This window comes from Austrofundulus limnaeus, unplaced genomic scaffold (assembly GCF_001266775.1).
Source record: "Austrofundulus limnaeus strain Quisiro unplaced genomic scaffold, Austrofundulus_limnaeus-1.0 Scaffold41, whole genome shotgun sequence".
Lineage (NCBI taxonomy): Eukaryota > Metazoa > Chordata > Actinopteri > Cyprinodontiformes > Rivulidae > Austrofundulus > Austrofundulus limnaeus.
Window position 1 is genome coordinate 1,297,914 of NW_013952443.1, and position 19,411 is coordinate 1,317,324.

Consider the following 19,411-nt stretch of genomic DNA (forward strand, 5'->3'; position numbering starts at 1 on the left):
CTTTAGAAAATCCCTAATTGCCGTTCTTCTCCTCTCCCCCGGCCGTCACACCTTCCCCGCGCTAAGACTTTCCAGCCTCATCACACACACACACACACACACACACACACACACACACACACACACACACACACACACGCACGCACGCACGCACGCACGCACACAAAAATACAAAGAGTTAAAGTGCCACTTTTTCCATAAAAGTCAGTGAAGGAGATGTGTGCAGTAGCCACTTAAGCCTCTCAGCCATCAGGCTAAACATAAACACATGTGGCGCCGCTGCTGATTGGCCGATCTGCTCCCCTTCCATGCTAGCTTGGAGCTATAATGAAAGAGATTGGGGCCTGGGATCCCTAAACAGCCTTTAATGGATTCCTGTGTCAAGGCCGTAAATCTGGGTCCGGAGCGGGCCAGCGGGCCAGCGGAGCGGAGATGCACCTGTGAGACACTCGGGGAGGGCTCCGCTCCGGACACGAACACTTCCTCACAAATACGTGTTTCGTAATCACGTTTCCAAACATCAGTCAAGGTTTGTTCTTTTTGAGCAACGAGGCTACGTTTGAGATGGCGTGGCGTGCCCCCCCCCCCCCTCCTCCCACGCTTGTCGGGTCTAGGTGTTTATTAAATCAAGGTGAACTCCAAACCGGACCGGACGCAGGTCATGAAGCCGGCTCTCTGATCTGGCCGTCTATCTGAGAGGAAGTTCCACCGGGGAGCGCCTCACTTCACAGCTTTATCAATCTGTCATTCTCTCGCTTCACTCCGACCCTACAGAGCAACGTTTGATTGAACTTACTACAACAACACAACACTTTACTATAAATGCACCTAATGTGGAGTAGTGGCCATCTTTTTTTATTTTTAATAGGGAACATATCATGAAAAATACACTTTTTAGCTGTTAAATGCATTTTGTTGTGCACCTTGGAGTCTCCAAGAGTGCAGAAAGCTTTAGTTCAGTCTCTTCTGTTTAGATATCTTTACATTCTGTTTGAGTCATATTTCGCAGCCCGTTTCAGTTTTCTCTATTTTCTATGATGTTTTCTGAACTATTATGTCAAAATTATTTGCTACGGAATATTTAATAAAAGGTCTGGACTTACTTAAAATTTGGTCTTCTTTATTCTCCTCTGACTCTGTAACATGTAACTACAATGTTTTACAACTTATGCCGACGTATGAGTATTTTTTAGACTATTTTACTCAAAACAGCTCTATATTTGATTTAATTGTTAGCATTAAAGTATATATAGTTCGAAAAGAGGCTTTCAGGAGATGTTTTTGAACTCCAACTTCAGCTTAGACATATTTAGAGTTGGACAAACTTTTCATAAATTGGGATAAATTGTCTAAAATGTTATTGTTTGACAAGGCTTTAAAGATGGATGGATGGATGGATGGATGGATGGATGGATGGATGGATGGATGGATGGATGGACAGGTCTTCCGTTTTCCTGTTTCTGCACTGCTATATTCAAACATCCAATTACGTTTTGTTAAAAGAGAGAGTTGTTACAATTTGAAGGGGACAGAAATGTTTGTCAAACCTAAAGTTAGAACCAGTTTAAAGGAACGGAGTACTTCAGTCCAGGGAATTAAATTATGGAATAATCTAGAACAGTGGTTCCCAAACTTTTTATCTTCTGACCCACAAACTATTCATTGCAAAAACTTGTGACCCCAAATATTACTGGTCTGAGTACACAAACTTTGTTAATAAACCTAAACACAAAGGCTACACAAATATAAATACTTATTTATACTTATTTTGTGTTTTTGTAATAATTATAGCAAAAATATTACATCACCAATTATTTTATTACCCTTTAAATTGATTTATGAAGTGCAGTGGTTCCCAGACTTTTCAGCTTTTGACCCACAAAATAACAGCAGCAGAGACCTGTGCCCACAACTATTTTTGGATGATAAACATTTGTATCAGGTCAACTAAACATGGGCACAGTAACAATATTTATTATTCTATACATTTTAGGCAACTAAGGCAAAAATGTAATTAATATAGGAAAATCTTTTCAGGACCCCACCTTGATGTTTCAGGACCCCACTTTGGGTCCCGACCCCAACTTTGGGAACCACTGATCTAGAAGATAGCGTTAAAAATGGCTGATCAATGTGTATATTTAAGAAAATGATAAAGGTAAATCTGTTGGAGAAATACGTATGAGTATAAGGCACGGATTGTTACTCAAGAAGGAATTAAATCTGTTTTTCTTTAAAAAAAATTTTTACATTTTAAATTGAAGATTTTTTGATTGAATTTATTTATTGAGAAAAAGGGGCAGAAATCACAAGATTTTTTTTCTTCTTCTACTACCTTTCATTTAATTTGATTTGTTTTTTTGTTGTATAGCCCCTAATTCAGATTCAAAGAGACAGCCTCAAAACAAGTTGATCAGAGACAAACCTCAGAAAAGGAGTGAAAGAGGGGCTTGTGGAGTTACAATAAGGAGGAATTCAGACCAACGTATTACAATTCTACTTTATACAGACACCAGCTGAATGATTTCAATGTGAAAAAGGAGGATTTGAAAGCATCATGTGTCTCCTTTAAACGACATTAATGCAGTCAATGACAATAATGGTGCTCTGGAGAAGCAACAACACAAGTTCATCTACAATAAGTCAACAACAACAAAAACCATAGAGACGTTTACAATGAGAGATCCCTCCTTGCCGACGCTGTGACAGCTCTGTCACCCTCCCACATCTCCCCAGGCCTGACAGGACAGTGGAGGGCACGGAGAACGGGAGAACAACAGATTATCATACTGCTCCTTCATTAGTTCCTCGCTGTCGGCTAATGGGAAGCTGAAAGGTGAGAATGGGGGGAAAAAGTGATTCTCGCTCCGTGCCTCTCCTGTCTCTCGTTTTCTGCCTCCCGTCACTCTGCTGCCACTGACAGATGTCACCGCTTCTGTCTGTCTGCTCGGCTTCCTCCCCGCCACGTCGCCACGAGTGAGACCGGCGCAGAGTGAGAGCGCAGACAGCGGAAGAGTCAGGTTGAAGCAGGAGTCAGAGAGAAAAAAAAAAGATGCTACAGTTATTTCAGTAACTCGGTATTTTTGAATATGTATAAGGAAAAGGTTTGACATTTCGGGGGTTTTAGCAAAGTGGAGAACTTTGTCATTTAAACGTTAAATTTAACAGGTAGCTGGGTCCAAAATAAAAAGGTTTTAATTTCAGATTTCTGCATTTAATTTGATATTATTTGTGCAGTTATGAGGGGAAAACAGTCATTATCCTCCACTACAGTAGCTGCATTACAAGAAACAAACTTTCCCCCGCTCTTGCTGCTCTTCCTGCATGACCAGCTATGTGGAACGCCTCTGCGTCGGGGCCAAACGCTGGTGTGCAACTTTAAGAGTCGGTCCTACATTTTATATGGCACCTCTGAGCGGGCGCTGAGCTCACAGCTTTGGCAGTGTGTGTAAAGAAACGCTGGTTAAATGCAAACAAACCTCAGGGAGACGCCGAGCCTTTTACATATAAACAGCCAAGCTTATGTTTGCCTGTTTAAAGAGGAACGAAGAAGAAGAAAATAAAACTGCTTTGGGAGAGATTGGCTGCTCCTCCGTCCAGCTGGCTGCTCCAGAAAGGTTTGCTTCAAATATTATGTAAATGTAAAGGAAGGAGAGCGTCCGTTAGGCTCGCTCTGTCAAACTCTGTGGGGCGAAATGACCAGGTGGGGTTTTCAGTGCCGGTGCAGTACCGCCACTCAGCCAGGAGGTGGCACTTTAGGTTCAGAAAGGAAAAGCCGCTTGTCCCCAGAGGAGAGGAGAAACTGAGCAAGTGGAGACAACAAATTCATACAAATAACCATGAAAACACACGTCAGCTATGGACAGAGCTGCTGGGTTTAAGGCAACCTGTAAAGCATCCTGGCTGTCACTTTAATATTTATCCAAAAATAAATAAAAAACTATTTAACAACCATAAACATTATGTGACTCATTCCATCTCAACTATTTCTCTACTGTCAAAAGCTTTTTAACTTAAATACTGAATGCATTTAACTATTTATTGCATTTTGAGCAAATTAGCAGAAACCCAATTTTTAATAAAAGCATGTTAGAACACCTGATCTATGTGAGGACTGCTGGTGAAGAAGTGACGAATTTGAAAGTTTCACAAACACAAAAATCTTTAAACACTTGTTTTCTCTCTCTCTCTCCCTCTCTCTCTCTCTCTCCCTCTCTCCCTCTCTCTCCCTCTCTCTCTCTCTCTCTCCCTCTCTCACTCTCTCATTTATCTGAGTTCGCCCCCTGGTTCCCCTCAACCCCGAGCTGCTCTCCAGGCTGGCGTCCCCTCCTACCTGAACCAGGTGAAGAGTCCGGAGCCTGGGGCTGAGCCCGGCCGTGAGCCTGCTGGCTGTCATTGTCCATAACACTGCCCAAACCTCTGCTCTCCTCTGTGCTCCTAACAGCTGTCATTCTCCTGCCTCCAACCTGAGGCAAACTGCAAAATGCATGCCTGTTTGTGCACACCGAGCCGCTCAATATTTCTTTGTAATAAAAAAAAAGTAAATAAAGGCCGGGCTGCAGACTCGCTTTACATTTTGCGGCACGTAAAACACACACATAAAAAAAGCTACACCTTAAACATAATCTGGTTTCACAAAATAAAATAAAAAAAAGCTCACAGAAGTGGTTTGCTGGATCAAACGAGAGGAACTCAGCGAACCTCTTCTGACTTTGTTGTCGTCAAACAAACGAATTACTCCTACATTCTTAATCAACACATTCATCGAACGCTACAAATCACCCACAACATCCGGACGCAGGAGAAACATGAACACATGTGACTCTGGAGCAGGAGCTTGGATGATCAATCAGAACATTTATTTCATTACTCAGATTATTTCCTGGTGATTCATTAAGCCAGCTTCACTGGGATCATTCACTTCATTTCAAGGATAGACAGTGTTAGAGAAAGCTAAAAAACAGATGATGGAAATGCAACAGGAATTTTCTTTCTTGTATTTAATTGTGATGTCTCTAATTGGTTTAGAAGCTTTTAATGAATAAATGTAAAACTGTAGCTGCTGGTAAATAAACTGACTTCTGGTTAAAGTACAATTATTCTTTTAAATTTGAACAATGTGGCAAAATGTTTTCATGTGTTCTATATTTAGTGAATTATATATGCATGAATGAGAAAGTCAAAGTGCTTAAACCAGATTTAAACAGAAAATAAACATAAAATAGATAGTATATGCTTTGGTGAGGACAATAAAGAAGATAAATGAAGCTTCTGAGGCAAAGTTTTTGAAGCTAAAATGCATTTAGGTGTCTTTTTTAAAATATTCTCAGTACTTTCATTCATTTTGTAAAGAATGCCAATTAAAAGAAGGCAAAGCTGTCTATTTTAGCACACTTTTTTGGTTTTGACAGTAAAAACTGTCGCTGTATACAATATTTTACAGATTAAATGAGAAAAAAATCACAAAGCTTATATATGTTTTCTTTTTTCAAACAGGCTAAGAATGAAGCCTGATTCAGCAAAAAGCAGGCGATGTTGGAAGGTAATTTCACTTAACCTTTATTTAACCACGTTAGTCCCGTGAGATCAATTTCTTGAAGAGGAGGAACACCTGGTCCAGACAGTTGTGGGCAGAACAACAGTATCAACACTGTAGAGGAAGTCAACTCAGAAGGGAAAGATAAAGCTACAAAGCGAGGAAACAAAGAGAGGAGGAACAACGGCTGTTTTCACCGCCACGTGACAGTCAGGTGAAAACAAACTGTAGAGAGGAGCTCATTCAGAGGAGGAGGGTCTAGAGAGCAGCTTTATCAAAACAAGAACTTCTGTTGTGATAAGTTGATGGATTTAGTTTCTTTTGTTTGAAGTTTTCAAGAAATATGTGGTAGAAAAAGGACTGTCAGGATGGACGATGAAATGTCTGAGAAATCCCCACGATAAACAATATTGTTTGGAGACCATTTTAAACTATTATAATGACCCCCCAAATCTTTATTTTTTTAAAATGAAGCTTAAGTTTATGAAATTTACATATGTAAAAAATAAAAACTAAAAATTTATGTCGGCGCAGTTTATTGTGTATATCTCTTCCTCTGGCTTCACAAAATATTGTGAAATATTTATATGTGTAAAATATATGTGAAAATATTTCACCCTCACACAGCTTATGAAATTTACGGAAGTTTACGAAATTTGCGTAAAGTTACGGATGGGCCGAGAGCGGATGTCCTAAAACATAAAACAACAAAAGCTCGTGAAGCTGTAACATCGCTACACAACTTTTCTATACAAGTTGACGCAATTTATTCTTTGTGTCTCTTCCTCTGGCTTTATAAAGTAACTGCAGTCACCCTCGTGTTGCTTAACAAATTTACAGGTTTACGAAATTAACGTAAAGTTACAGATGTGTCGGGAGTAGATATCATAAAACACAAAAGCTCATGAAGTTGTAACATCGATACCCACCTCTATCCAAGTTGGTGCAATTTAGTGGCTTCATAAAATAACTGCAGTCACCCTCACGATGCTTATGAAATTTAGTGAAATTTAGGGAAGTTTACAAAATTTGCGTAAAGTTACGGATGGGCCGGGAGTGGATATCGTAAAACACAAAACAACAAAAGCTAATGAAGCTGTAACATCACTACCCAACTTTTCTATCCAAGCCGGCACAATTTATTCTTTGTGTCTCTTCCTCTGGCTTTATAAAGTAATTGCAGTCACCCTCACATTTCAGAAGTTTACAAAATTAATGTAAAGTTACAGATGGGCCGGGAGTGAATATTGTCAATCCAAAAACAACAAAAGCTGCAACATCGCTACCCACCTCTATCCAAGCCGGCACAATTTATTGTGTGCGCCTTCCTTTGGCTTCATAAAATAACTGCAGTGACCCTCACAATGCTTAAGAAATTTAGGGAAGTTTACAAAATTTGCGTCGTTACGGATGGGCCAGGAGCGGAGATTGGAAAACGCAAAACAAAACAACACAGCTGCTGAATCTGTAACACCCCTACCCACCTCTATCCAAGCCGGCACAATTATTTGTTTTCCTCTGGTTTCATAAAATAATTGCGCTCAATTGCATGCTGCTTACAAAGTTTACGAAATTTACGTAGTGTAACAAAAAAAAAAGAAAAAAGAAACAACTCTTGGCGAACCCAAGGTTTAGCACGTTGCCCTGAATCAGGGTCACCAGCTGACAGAAGGCAAACCGAAGCAGCTCCTCTTGCTGAATACTTGTTCACAGGGCTCTCATGTTAAAAGACTGTTCACCTGGAATATACCTGATGCCAGAGTTCACTCCTCGCTATGCTAAAGAGCAGAAAAAAAAAGAGTAGAAAAGAGGGACAAGGAACAAACAAGCAGGCAAATGAAATTATCAACCTTGTTTTAATTTACCAACCTCATTTTAATTTGATTTGTTGCTTATTGTGACAGGCTTAGGAGGACAGTCTAAAAAAATGCACAAACCTCGATTTAATAAACAACAATAAGAACTCTAAGTATTGTTCTGAAGGCAATAAAAGAGAATGAGATGAGCAGTGCGTCTGATTAATGAGAAAGTGATTGACTCCATGTAAACACAACACACAAAAGCTGAGCTGCGGGACACGCAGTCCTGCGTCCCGCCTGTCCCTCCTCCAGTGGTCTCCGGGGACCTGTTATTGTGGCAATGAGCAGGCCTCAATGGCACGAACAGGGGTGTGAGTGTGTGTCCTGAACCCGCTGTGTGTCTGTGTGTGTGTAACAGTCAATCTGTGCGTGCACCGGCTCGAGGGGGGAGGGCGGGTGTCCGAGGAGGCCTTTAGAAAATCCCTAATTGCCGTTCTTCTCCTCTCCCCCGGCCGTCACACCTTCCCCGCGCTAAGACTTTCCAGCCTCATCACACACACACACAGGAAACACAACACTAATTAGACACAGCACAACCTCTCCTAATCACACCCGTCCACGGCTGTGACCAAAATGTCAGCGTGCAGCCATGGGTTTACTTTTTTTTTTTTTTTATCATGCGTGTGGTTTTTAACAGAATTTGGAGTCCACTTACATTTTTAAAATAAGAGGTGAAAAAGCTCCAGCTGGTACTACAGAGGTGTAGATACAAGGTGGGAGATTATCCAACCAGAGTCCCCGAGGCTGTGTGCACGAGTTTAGTACAGAAGTGTGTAATTATAATCGCACAAACTAAACTTTCCTACACTGAGAAAATACATGCRCGTTCTCCATTTAGACTGTGCTATGGTCTTGTTTTAATTAAACCAGAAAACATTTTTAACTCTCCTCATATATTTATTAATGAGTGTGTAATTTTTTATCTTTTTTTTTTTTTTTGTGATCGTGCACATCGCACTCCGGCTCCGCACAGAACAAAGATAGGATTTATTTAATTATTATTTTTTATTTTTTTTGCTTTCCTACTTATGGTGCACAAGCAAATTCTTCAGAGGAAACGCTGACCAGCAGATGAGTTGCTTCAACTGTCCGTGCTGTTCAGAGGAAAACACTGAACGTACAACGAGAGCGTTGGGGAGGGAGGGAAAAAATGCTTATGATTACATTTGGAATCCTGACAAACGACTTTACTTCCAACAGTGAGGGAATGAGGGGGGGGGGGCAATAAAAAGCGAGAAAAAAAAGCTCTGGAGCTACAAGAAAAGGAGGAAATAAGAGTAAAAATTGGACGGAAAAAGAGTGCAGGAGTTAAAAACCGAATCTATGATGGTCAAATAAAAACAGAGCTACGGTACGATCAGTTGGTGTAACTACTTAACTGGTGTGTGTTTGTGTGTGTGTGTGTGTGTGTATAAGCGTGCTCGTCGTACCCGTCTCATCTTCTGCAGTCTCCTTGGAGACAGGCTCTTGGTGCTGGTAGGAGACCCTGCACAGACTGACATCCCGTTCTCTTCGTCTTCCTGAGAGAGAAGATGAATAGAAATGGGAGACGCGCTAATGAGTGATCAGTTTCTGGACTAATCAATGCATCGTTTGGTTTAGCTTGTTCTGATTTTTCTCCATGCATTTAAAAAAAACATTTTTCTTCTCTAAGTTGTGCTTCTTTAATTACATCAGTCTTTCTACTGGTAATATGGTTAAAACATCAAGCTGCACAAAATGTATATTGTGTATATATAGTTGTGTGTTTAATATCAATACTGTGAAGGGACTGTAATAAATCACAAGCATATTCAGTGTTTTGTCAATTCAATCAAGTCTCACTGCTCTTGATGCTCACACCAGATTTAAATGATAGTGGTCAAGATGCAAAAACAAGAGTTTTCTAAATATTTTATATCACGCAGCTAAAATCAGTTAAAAATACTACAATACAAAAACACACTGCTGCATTGAGGTTGGTTTTTGTCTGGATCACTTTGGTTTTAATCCTTCAAAACATTTCTCATCCATCACACGTATACCTTGAACAGGTTGATGAGGTGATGGAAGGAAAAATAATAAAAAAAGAAGAAGCAAATCTCCAAATTAATTTCTCCTCTGCGTGAAGAGGAAATCTGTTTAACTTCAAACAACAGATCTCTTCCTGTGTGTTTGCGAGCGTGAACACGGTGGAGAGCGGCGCCCTCGCTCCTCTTTTCCCACTGACACATCAAACTGCTATTGCCTTATCAAATCCATCAGGCTTATGGAAACATACACCTCGTTACATTAGCTTTGAGGAAATCACAGGCTCACTGATGAAATATGCAGACAATAAAAGAGAGAGAAGGGCTGGGGTTTCGCATGACATGACAGGCCATAGCCAGAGGGGCGCTAGTTAAAAATGTACAGCCTTGAACAAAGCGCTAAGCAGGCTTCAACAGTCATTAAAAGGCCCCTACGTCAGAATCACACGCTCCATGTAAAGCAGCCTTCCTGTCTGTTTCCATGAGGGAGGTGTGTGTCTGTCTGCATGCCTCTGAACAGAGTTGTGTACATGTGTGTTGGTGTGCGCTGCAAAAAAAAAAAAACATGTCAGACAGGTGTGAAGGTTCACGCAGCTCACCCTAGCTTTGAGTCTGCCCTTAAAGTCCCGAATGCCCTTCTTCGCATGAACCTTGGCCTAGGAGAGAAAATAATAATAAAACACACACACATACCCAGACAGATTACTAATCAAAACATGTTGCATTAACATTCTGATCTGGTTTCATGTAACATCAAGAAATGCTTTGATCCTCGTGGCAAAAACACGCAGACAAAAGGCGGGATAAGAGCGCCTCGCACACTAACAGGAGGCGATAACATGAAAGGGCACCCTGACCACCTATTGTACGACACAGAACGGCTCATCAAACATTCACCAGTCGTGAACAGAGCTCTAGAGCTCCACAACCAACTCTTACAGACATGTTTTACAATTATTATTATGGTTTTTTTTAATATTCAAGAATACCAACGTTTTCTTTCTTCAGCTGGTAAATTGTGTCGTTTGTGGTCGGCTGACAATATCTTGTGAAATTGAGAATCCCTCTTTTTTTCATAGAAATGCCAAATAAAATACCTTTGACACAGAAGTTATAAAGAGTGCTCCTCCTTTCTGTAACAGAAAAACAAAACTGTGAGTCACTTAAAGGTAACTGTGGTAAATACATAAACACAAATATTATCATAAAAGTACTGAATGAAGGATATTGACTGACCTATAATGAAAACATAAAGCAAAGTGCTAAAAATATGCTTTTTTCACACTCCTTCAAGGTTTAGAAAACTAGTCTTTGTCAGGAGTTTGTTTAAATAAATAAATAAATAAATAAATAAACAAATAAATAAATATTTTCCCATTTACCTAAGTATCCAAACTCTTTAATGATGTCACAGTTGAGCTCTAGGTTCATCTTTTTTTTTGTTAAAAAGTGTTTTTTTCCCAATTGAATGAAGTCCAACAAACCTTGTTTCCCACTGCCATGATCTAAACATCAATCAGTTTCTAACTTTCTTAATCTTATCTATAGTCTTTGATTATATCCTGCAAATCTAGGTTTCATTTCCATTAGAGAACTTCTTGATACTGCCATAAACAAAAACAAATGATAAAATGTCTTTGGGCAAAAGTCTGAACTGGCGTTGAACAGTATGAATCACAACCTGAAACCAACTGTGCAACTCTAAGGAGTTGAGAAAGTGATTGAACACTGATGCTTCACCAATGAACCAATGTAAAAGTGTTTGTCAAGAAGAGCTGGAGGGGAAATTTCAAAGAAAGATGTTGTCAACTTGATCATTCCACAGACTTAAAGGAGATGTATCCTGCTTTTAAATCCTCCTTTAACATTTAAATCAGTCAGTTAGGGTCTATATAAAGTGGAACTGCAATGCTTTGCTCTGATCTCCTTATTGTAACTTCACAAGCCCCTCTTTCACCTCTTTTCTGAGGTGTGTCTCACATCAACTCGTTTTGAGGCTGTCTCTCTAAATCCAAATGAGGTGCATCACACCCCGCCCCCCTGCAGCTTCCAGAGCAGTCCATTCTAGTTCGAAAGAGGGGTTTACTGCTTAACAACATAATTTTCAACACTCCTACAGACTCCAAGTACAATAAAATGTGTTTAACAGTTAAAAAAGTGGATTTTGCATGATATGTCCCCTTTAAGATCACCATCAGTGCCAAAGTGCCAAAAATGCTTCAATCAAGGACAAAGTAATGGGTCTGAATACTTATGTCAATGACACATTTCAAGTTCATCTCTCGTTAAAATGTAAAGAAAAAAGAAATAATATCTATTTTTAAATCTCCACAGTAAACTTTTACATCCCTTTTCTTTGTAGAAATTGAGGATATTAAAACAAACCCCAAACAACAGATTAGTATCTCAACAGGCTTGGTTTAAGTGTTACATTAACAAACATCGATGTTTAAACTTATTTGTGCTGTAAAACACAAAGAACACTGAGGCAAGGAACAAGACTGAAGAGTTTGTTTTTTTAAGTATTTTGCATTTTTTGTGGCAGTAAATTAAGACAGTTTGCACATTCAGCAAAGCTTCATAAGATATCACTAGAGAAAAATCATAAATAATACAGATATCTGTAGTCTGAGTAAAAAACTCAAAACAATGGCTGTAGCTAACAGAGCTACCAATAAACCTGCTAGACATTCTTCAAGCTCTTCTTCCCTAATAGTGATTTAGTGTTTTCATTTTTAAAAAAGATTCACATTATTCTATCATCATCCAAGAACTCAGGAAGTATTCAAAATCCACTCAAACATCTACACCTGTCAGTGGTACAGTAACAACTGCAGAAAATGGTGCTGATGAAGAATAAAGACTTTCACTGATCTGCAGTAAATTGAGCATTTCACAGCATTCAGGATTTTTTTTTTTATATAAAGCCTAAAACAGTGATGGAAAGGACTGGATGAGATTAATTCACGCTTTGAGTTTAGCAGACTGACATTATGATACCCAACCTCCCTCTCTCTCTGCGCCTTTCTTCTTTCCTTTCGGAGTTGCCGTTTCTTTCCTTTGCAGTCTTCTCTGTTTGGTCTTTAGTGTAAGCACAAAACTTCGACTAAACGGCTAAACAGAGTAAATGGCAGGCAGCGTTTCAGAAGTTGGCAGAAAGAGGAGAAGAGAGGGGCCGAGGTGAAGGCCTCTCTTATAGATCCCTGTCAGTCAGGAAATGTGAACTTTACCAAACCTTTGAAGATCACTCTTGAGAACTAATTCAGCCTTAGCTGACGGCATGGAGAGATAGGGAAGGGGGGAGGGGTGACGGAGATGAAAAGAGGGGGTAGAGATAAAGACAGATAGATATGGGAGGGAGAAGGAGAGGAGGGTAGAGCCCGGAAGAGATGAAGGAGGAAGAGATGTATGTTCTTGGGTTGGTTGAGTGGAGTAAAGCCTGTGTTTGCTGCCAGATCAACATGTCATGTCGAAGGACGTCTTGTCACGTCAAATCACTTCTGTCTTCCTTCCTGTCTGTATCCACTGTCCTGCTGCACGCACTGCTACACACGCACACACACCACACTGCACAAACTGGATCTGTACATTCAGGCAACCCCTTCGTTCCAAAGGCAAGACTTCAAACACTGAGCTGTGTCAATCACATCTTCAATTAAATGTAACCTAGGAATAAAATGAATAAAACTCCACTGATAAAATCTTTTGGGTACAACAGGAAGGACTTTCTGTAAATACCTTCACAGTGTGCATCCATTGCTGGTACGACCTTGAATTACCTGAAGGGATGTGTGAAAGAAAGAGGATATGAATTAATCATTTTGGACTCAGTAGCCCGGCGTTGTCATGATGATGCAGGAGTAACTGTAAACCTCGGCGGGACACAATTTCATACACAGACAAACACATTACTAAGCAATTCATCTGAACTAAATACGAGACGAGAAAACAAATACTAATCTGGTGAAAACAAATTTTAATTTGCTGGACTTCCTGACATGAGCTCACAAGAGAAAATCTCACTAAATACATGATTTTTTTTAGCAATTAGATTAATATAAAAAGTACTATTATACATACAGGACATCACGTTACAACTACTGTATAAGCATATTGTATGCGATTAAAAATACTCCACACTCCCATCAGATGCAGAGCCCCGTCGTATGGAGGAAACCATCCAGAGATCTACATTCAGCTGCATTAAGTCCTAGCACAGGCTTTTAAGGCTTGTCTGACCTTTATTTGATTATGTACCAGGTAAACACTGTTAATCACTGGTTAAAAAAACTCACTTATTAACAAAGAAACTGCTCAATCTTGCTCAAGTGAATAAAATATTGGTAAAAACATAAGGTGTGGAAGGTTAGAAGGTAAGAACAGCTCAAAAGAAGGAATGTGGGAGCAACTCTGATGTGTCACAAATATTATACCTTTGATGTTTTAAAAATCAAAGAAAATGTGAGCTTTTTATCTCTTTTTTCATGAAGGCTGTGAGTTTTTGTCTTGTGAGATAGTGTCTTGTAAGGTTTTGTCTTGTGAGATAGTGTCTTGTAAGGTTTTGTCTTGTGAGATCGTGTCTTGTAAGGTTTTGTCTTGTGAGATCGTGTCTTGTAAGGTTTTGTCTTGTATGACTGTGTCTTGCATGATTGTGTCTTGTGCCTTGTATGACTGTGCCTTGTATGGTTTTGTCTGGTATGGTTTTGACTTGTATGACTGTGCATTGTATGACTGTGTCTTGTATGATTGTGCATTGTATGACTGTGTCTTGTATGATTGTGTCTTGTATGACTGTGTCTTGTATGACTGTGCATTGTATGACTGTGTCTTGTATGGTTTTGTCTTGCATTACTGTGCATTGTATAATTGTGTCTTATATGATTGTGTCTTGTAAGGTTTTGTCGTGCAAGGTTTTGTCTGCACACCAATTTTCTGACATGGTTTGTGAGAATTGAGAAACTGAACTGGATTTAAAACGTACAAACTTAATTTAGGAGAAATTCAAACAGATTAAAACCATGTATGTGAAAATGTTATAAACTAACTTCACGTCATGCATAAAATTTTAAACTGTAATTTCCAGACGTGGGGTTGTCCACTATAGGCTCCTGTGGCACAGACTAAGCTTTTATTTTTAATGGATTTTTGTCTTTACATTACTTTTACTTTTACATTTTGATTTGATTTATTGATTTAACAGGAAAAGATTACTAAAAATCAAGCCTGACTCAGCATAATTGCTGTTTTACAACAGGTTCCTGTTCTGCAGCACACAAAACACTCAGAAATACAGCATCACAATCACATCATTATACACCATAGACACAAAGACAAACAAGCATTCCAAATTTCAGGAAGGCAGCATTTGCAAAATAAGACGTCTGAATACTGTATGAGCACAACAGAAAGTGTCCAGCAGATGGCAGACAAGATTCTTCTTAAAGGGCTGTAGTTTTGAAATAGACTTTATGTTTTGAGGAATGTCATTCCATGCTTTAGTATAAACATAGAAGAAAGACCTCTGGCCGTAACAGTTTTTAACAGTTGGTGATATCAGTTGTCCTTTTGTAACAGATCTAGTTGAATGACCACTTCCAGAATTTGATTTGGGCAACAATGCACGGAGAGTTCCATAAGTGGCACCTTGGAAGATCTGAAAATATAAATTAATACCACTATACAAAACATAATTCTGAAAAGTCAAGGCATCAGACAATGAAAGAACTGTACAGTGATGAGTCCAACCTTTTATGAATTTTGTAGGCCCTGTTGTAGAGCCTAACTATGGGTTCTAAGATTTCATTTGTTGTAAGAGACCAAACAGGTAAACAGTACGACATGGTTGAGAGTATAATGGCATGAAGATAGATATTTGAAACAGAAGATGTCAGATTGGATCTAATTTTTGAATAAATGTATAATTTCTGTTTCAACTTAGTGGTTAAAACTTGTACATGATCACGATAAGTCAAATGAGAATCCAAAGTAATTCCAAGATATTTGTAGGTAGTGACAATATCAAGGGGTTTGTTTAAAAAAGTGAGTTGATTTGTTATATTGAAATGTCTCCTGGGTGAGGAAAAATACATACAGTTTTTTTAACATTAAYTGACAAAAGATTATCTTGAAGCCAACCATGAAATGTCTGAAGATCTGCTTTGTAGTTTTAAAACCAGTACCTTTCCGCTTTTACTTGAGTAAAAAGCTGAGTTGATGCTCTAGCTTCTACACTAGTATCTATAGTTCTAATTGAGTAACGACCCTGCTGTTTCATTGTAAAACACTTAAATCTTCACCGTCTTTTAATGAGTTCCAACTATTGTGATTTTATTTTTAAAATCCAGCCAGTTTTCCAGCTCTCATTCAATCAGAATTTGTGCTCCACCGCTTATAGAAAACACTAAGTCAGTACTCACTTCTACAGAAGCCCCCCTCTGTGATCTCTTCTTCAAACACGTCGCTGAAGCCGCGGCCTGCGTTCAATTTAGCCAGCCGTCCGTCGATGAACTACAACCATAAATTACAAGATGCTTATTAGAGTCTGCAGGAGGAGAGAGGCAGGAGGGGGTGAACACAATCACATACACAAACTCAAACACTTCAACCGCAGGGGGGGTATATTAATCCTATGTGACTGAAACTAAAACCAAGATTAGGCGGGTTGAAGGTAATAGGGATTTGTTAATATGGAGCAGGTGAGGGATTAGAGCAGCCGACTACTTTCTTCACACTGTCTGAGACGTGAGGAAGTTTCATTTCCTCTCTTTGTAACATGCAGCACATAAAACTCCACACCGTAAATATGGACTTAATGGCCAACAAGTTTCATGAGCGCAGTGACAAAAGCACATCAATATGATTTTCAAGCATCAGCAAACTCAAACAATAAAATAAAACTTGACTTTAAGATTCATCTAACAAAAAACTGTAATCTTTAGATAAGATTTAAAAGTCAGATTTTTAAATAGGGTATGAGCAAATTAAATAAAAAAAGGCTGTCACATTTATATTAGTCATAGTTTTAACCTGTATTCCTTAGTCTTAGATATTTGTCTTTTTTATTGTCTCATATCAATGTTGGATTAAAAAAAAAAACAGAATATTTCCAAGACAAATAAATAAATACAAAAACACTAGAACACGTGTCAAACTCAATGCCCGTGATTTCTTTCCATATTAATTTAATGTAAAAATAGTTCTTATATAAACTATGAACTTTAAATTTATGATTCAATGAAACAAAATAAACAAATCTAAAAGGTAAAAGATACTACAATCCTGCCCCTGAGCTGCTGGCTTTAAGTAGTTGTGGCCCCGAGCAGTTTAGTTTAACCCAGCATAGACCCTGAACTACGGCCCCCATAACGCATGTTGTGACCATTTATGTTGAAATCTTGTAAATTATAATTTCTACGATTTTTTTTGTTTTTTCTTTAGGCAGTAATATACTTAAGCTAGTTTGGAAACTAAATCTGTAATTAATTATATTTGGAAATGTTGGGGTGACTTTAGTAACTTTTGGACCCTCCCAATAATTTAAGTGATTAAGAACACATCGGGGGTCGTGGTGGAGATGGTTTTCTGTTTGTCAAATGTCTGGTTCGATGACGGGAGGGTTTTTTAAAATGATTTTTGACCACCTTTTTTGAACTTGTAAAATCAGATTAGGTTAACTTTCGTTTACATCTAAGCTGTAAGAAATTATCATTTTTCATGTTTGTTTATATTTTTGCTTGAACTAAATGACAAGTTGTAAGTGCAGTCAAGAAACAAACCACCACGCATGGCCTTTTCCTGGGATTTTCTCCATAATTTTCCCTTTGGGATTGATAAAGTATTTTTGAATTGAATAATTTAGGCATTGGAGCACAGAAGGCTGTGTCAAAGCATGTTGATTATGAATGGGAATTCCTTGTCGGAAAGTGGGTTCAAGATGGCCACTCAGCACAATTTAAAAGTGAATAAAACTAACTTTTAATAGTAGGTCTATTTTTTTTTTCAATTTACTCAGTTGTAAGTGTAGTACTTTTCAGTATTTATAAACAGGATGTGTTAAAACACTGTTTCTATGCAGGAAATACCACAAAGAGCTCTGTTGTTTTTTTAGCAGTGCACAGATGCAGCAACCAAATGATGAATGTGATGTTTTGTTTTGTGAAAATGAGTTTAACACCCCTTTCACTAGGCTAAGGACTGGTACTGGTCCATGGAGCATTTGGTACTGGGTCACACTTTAAAAACTTTTCTTTAAAAAGTGGTGATATTTAAAAATGTCAGTTTTCTAAACATTTTTTCTCATCAAATTTCTGTAAATTGTTGTCTTGAGTGACTTTTTTTCAACAACCACTTAACAGTTTTACTGACAAAGTTCTCAAAAACACAAAAAAATTATATTGCTCAATTGTAAACAAATTTGATGACCTTTACGACTTTCAACGTTAATATATTTTCTGCACATTTGTAAAAAAGAGAAACGACCAGTAACAATCTTCATTTAATAAAAAATGTGCACTTACATGAATAAACCATTTGTTTAAAGCTGGTTTTTGACTGACAATTTTAGCAATTAATGATCAGCACCTCAAACTTTTAAACCCTTATTTTAGTTTTTATTAACAAATTCATTGCTGATTACTTTTTTCTCCTCCTGCTTTTACTGTAAACAATCCCCCCACCCTCCCACTTCCCCCCGTCCCCTCATGTAACACACAGTGTAACACCAGTACCGGCTGTTCTGGGGTGCGTGTCCTCAGGGACAGCCTGCTAACTAGCGACCAACACGGCTACCCGCTCTTCTGGTCAGGAGAGCTGGAAAAACTAATCATTAGATCATTTTAATGAGAGGTGAGACCGTGGCTTCCATCCACCGCTCAGCTACATGGCTGGCCCAATTAGCGGAGATAATCAACCCAAATCATCACCTAGCCCGAGCCTCCACTTAAACACCCCCACTCAAACCCCAGCCAGATTACCTGCCTCACTGTGGGGCTTTAATTGGACATTACTCAAGAATGGCAGACTGTGATCACAAACATGCAAACCAACACACACACACTTTAAAAAAACAACATGATACATCTGCACACTTACAGGCACACACACACGAACAAAAGGCAAGAGCTTATTTTTCTTTTTAAGAGAAAATAAAACCGTAAAAACAAATTGTTGCATCCAAAATGGAGTCTGGTTTATTAGGACAAAAATCAGATCATTAAAAGCCACTTAATTCTGTCAAAATTTGTATTTTCAGACATTTTAGTGCCTGAATATTCTATTAATTTTACCTAAACCACAGCAAACTCTGATCAAATAACACAAATCAGACATGTGTGAACACCTGGAGACAGACTGACATCATTGCAACGTACGTACATGCTTCATATATGTGGCTACTAGCGTGCTAATCCATTCACACATCAGTCTCCATGATGCTGTTTTGTTAATATTTCATATTTCTTCAGTCATAAACTGGGTTAGGAATCAGCTGAGGCTTATTTACAGACATGAACATAAATTAACTTAATTTTTTTGTATTTGAAGAATGTGGAATTAAACTGTTCTCACTGCTGATATGATTAATGCGCTGGAAGGCGTGTCAATAAAGCATACTGAAAAATATCAAATTTAAATAAAATATGCTTAGAACAAAAAGCAAGGAAATTTGTTTTTGGTAGAATAAGTTATTTCTTTGTCGTATCAATGTTTCTTTACAATAAATCTTTTACAGAGCACCTGATTGGACCAGAAGTGTCAACAGCAACAGTAAAATAAGCTGTTGAGTAGAGACGATTTGGTAAATCTTTTATGAGCACAACCCACATACTCAGCTCTACTGCTCATCACACAAATGCATGTTCCTTACAAATGTGGCACCATTTAAAAGGGAAAATAACAGTTTTTCCAGCAGTGTAAGGTAAATTGCCAAGAAGCATTGTTACAACAAAGAAATAATCTACCAAACACACAATTCTTTACTTTTTTGGCACAGATTTTTATTTATTTATTTA

At 38.5% G+C, this 19,411-nt stretch overlaps 1 protein-coding gene across 7 annotated transcripts in view; it reads right to left on the reverse strand.

Moving 5' to 3' along the window:
• The window catches only part of dennd1b (DENN/MADD domain containing 1B), a 118,238-nt gene that overhangs the window by 5,125 nt on the left and 93,702 nt on the right, over positions 1 to 19,411 (reverse strand). For all 7 annotated transcript variants that reach the window (XM_014007317.1, XM_014007316.1, XM_014007311.1 and 4 more), the window contains 5 exons: positions 15,821 to 15,911; positions 13,143 to 13,183; positions 10,502 to 10,537; positions 10,004 to 10,060; positions 8,826 to 8,915 (listed from right to left, as the gene is read on the reverse strand). In XM_014007317.1, the coding sequence (XP_013862771.1) occupies positions 8,826 to 8,915; positions 10,004 to 10,060; positions 10,502 to 10,537; positions 13,143 to 13,183; positions 15,821 to 15,911 (315 nt within the window). The remainder of the gene's footprint in view (positions 1 to 8,825; positions 8,916 to 10,003; positions 10,061 to 10,501; positions 10,538 to 13,142; positions 13,184 to 15,820; positions 15,912 to 19,411) is intronic.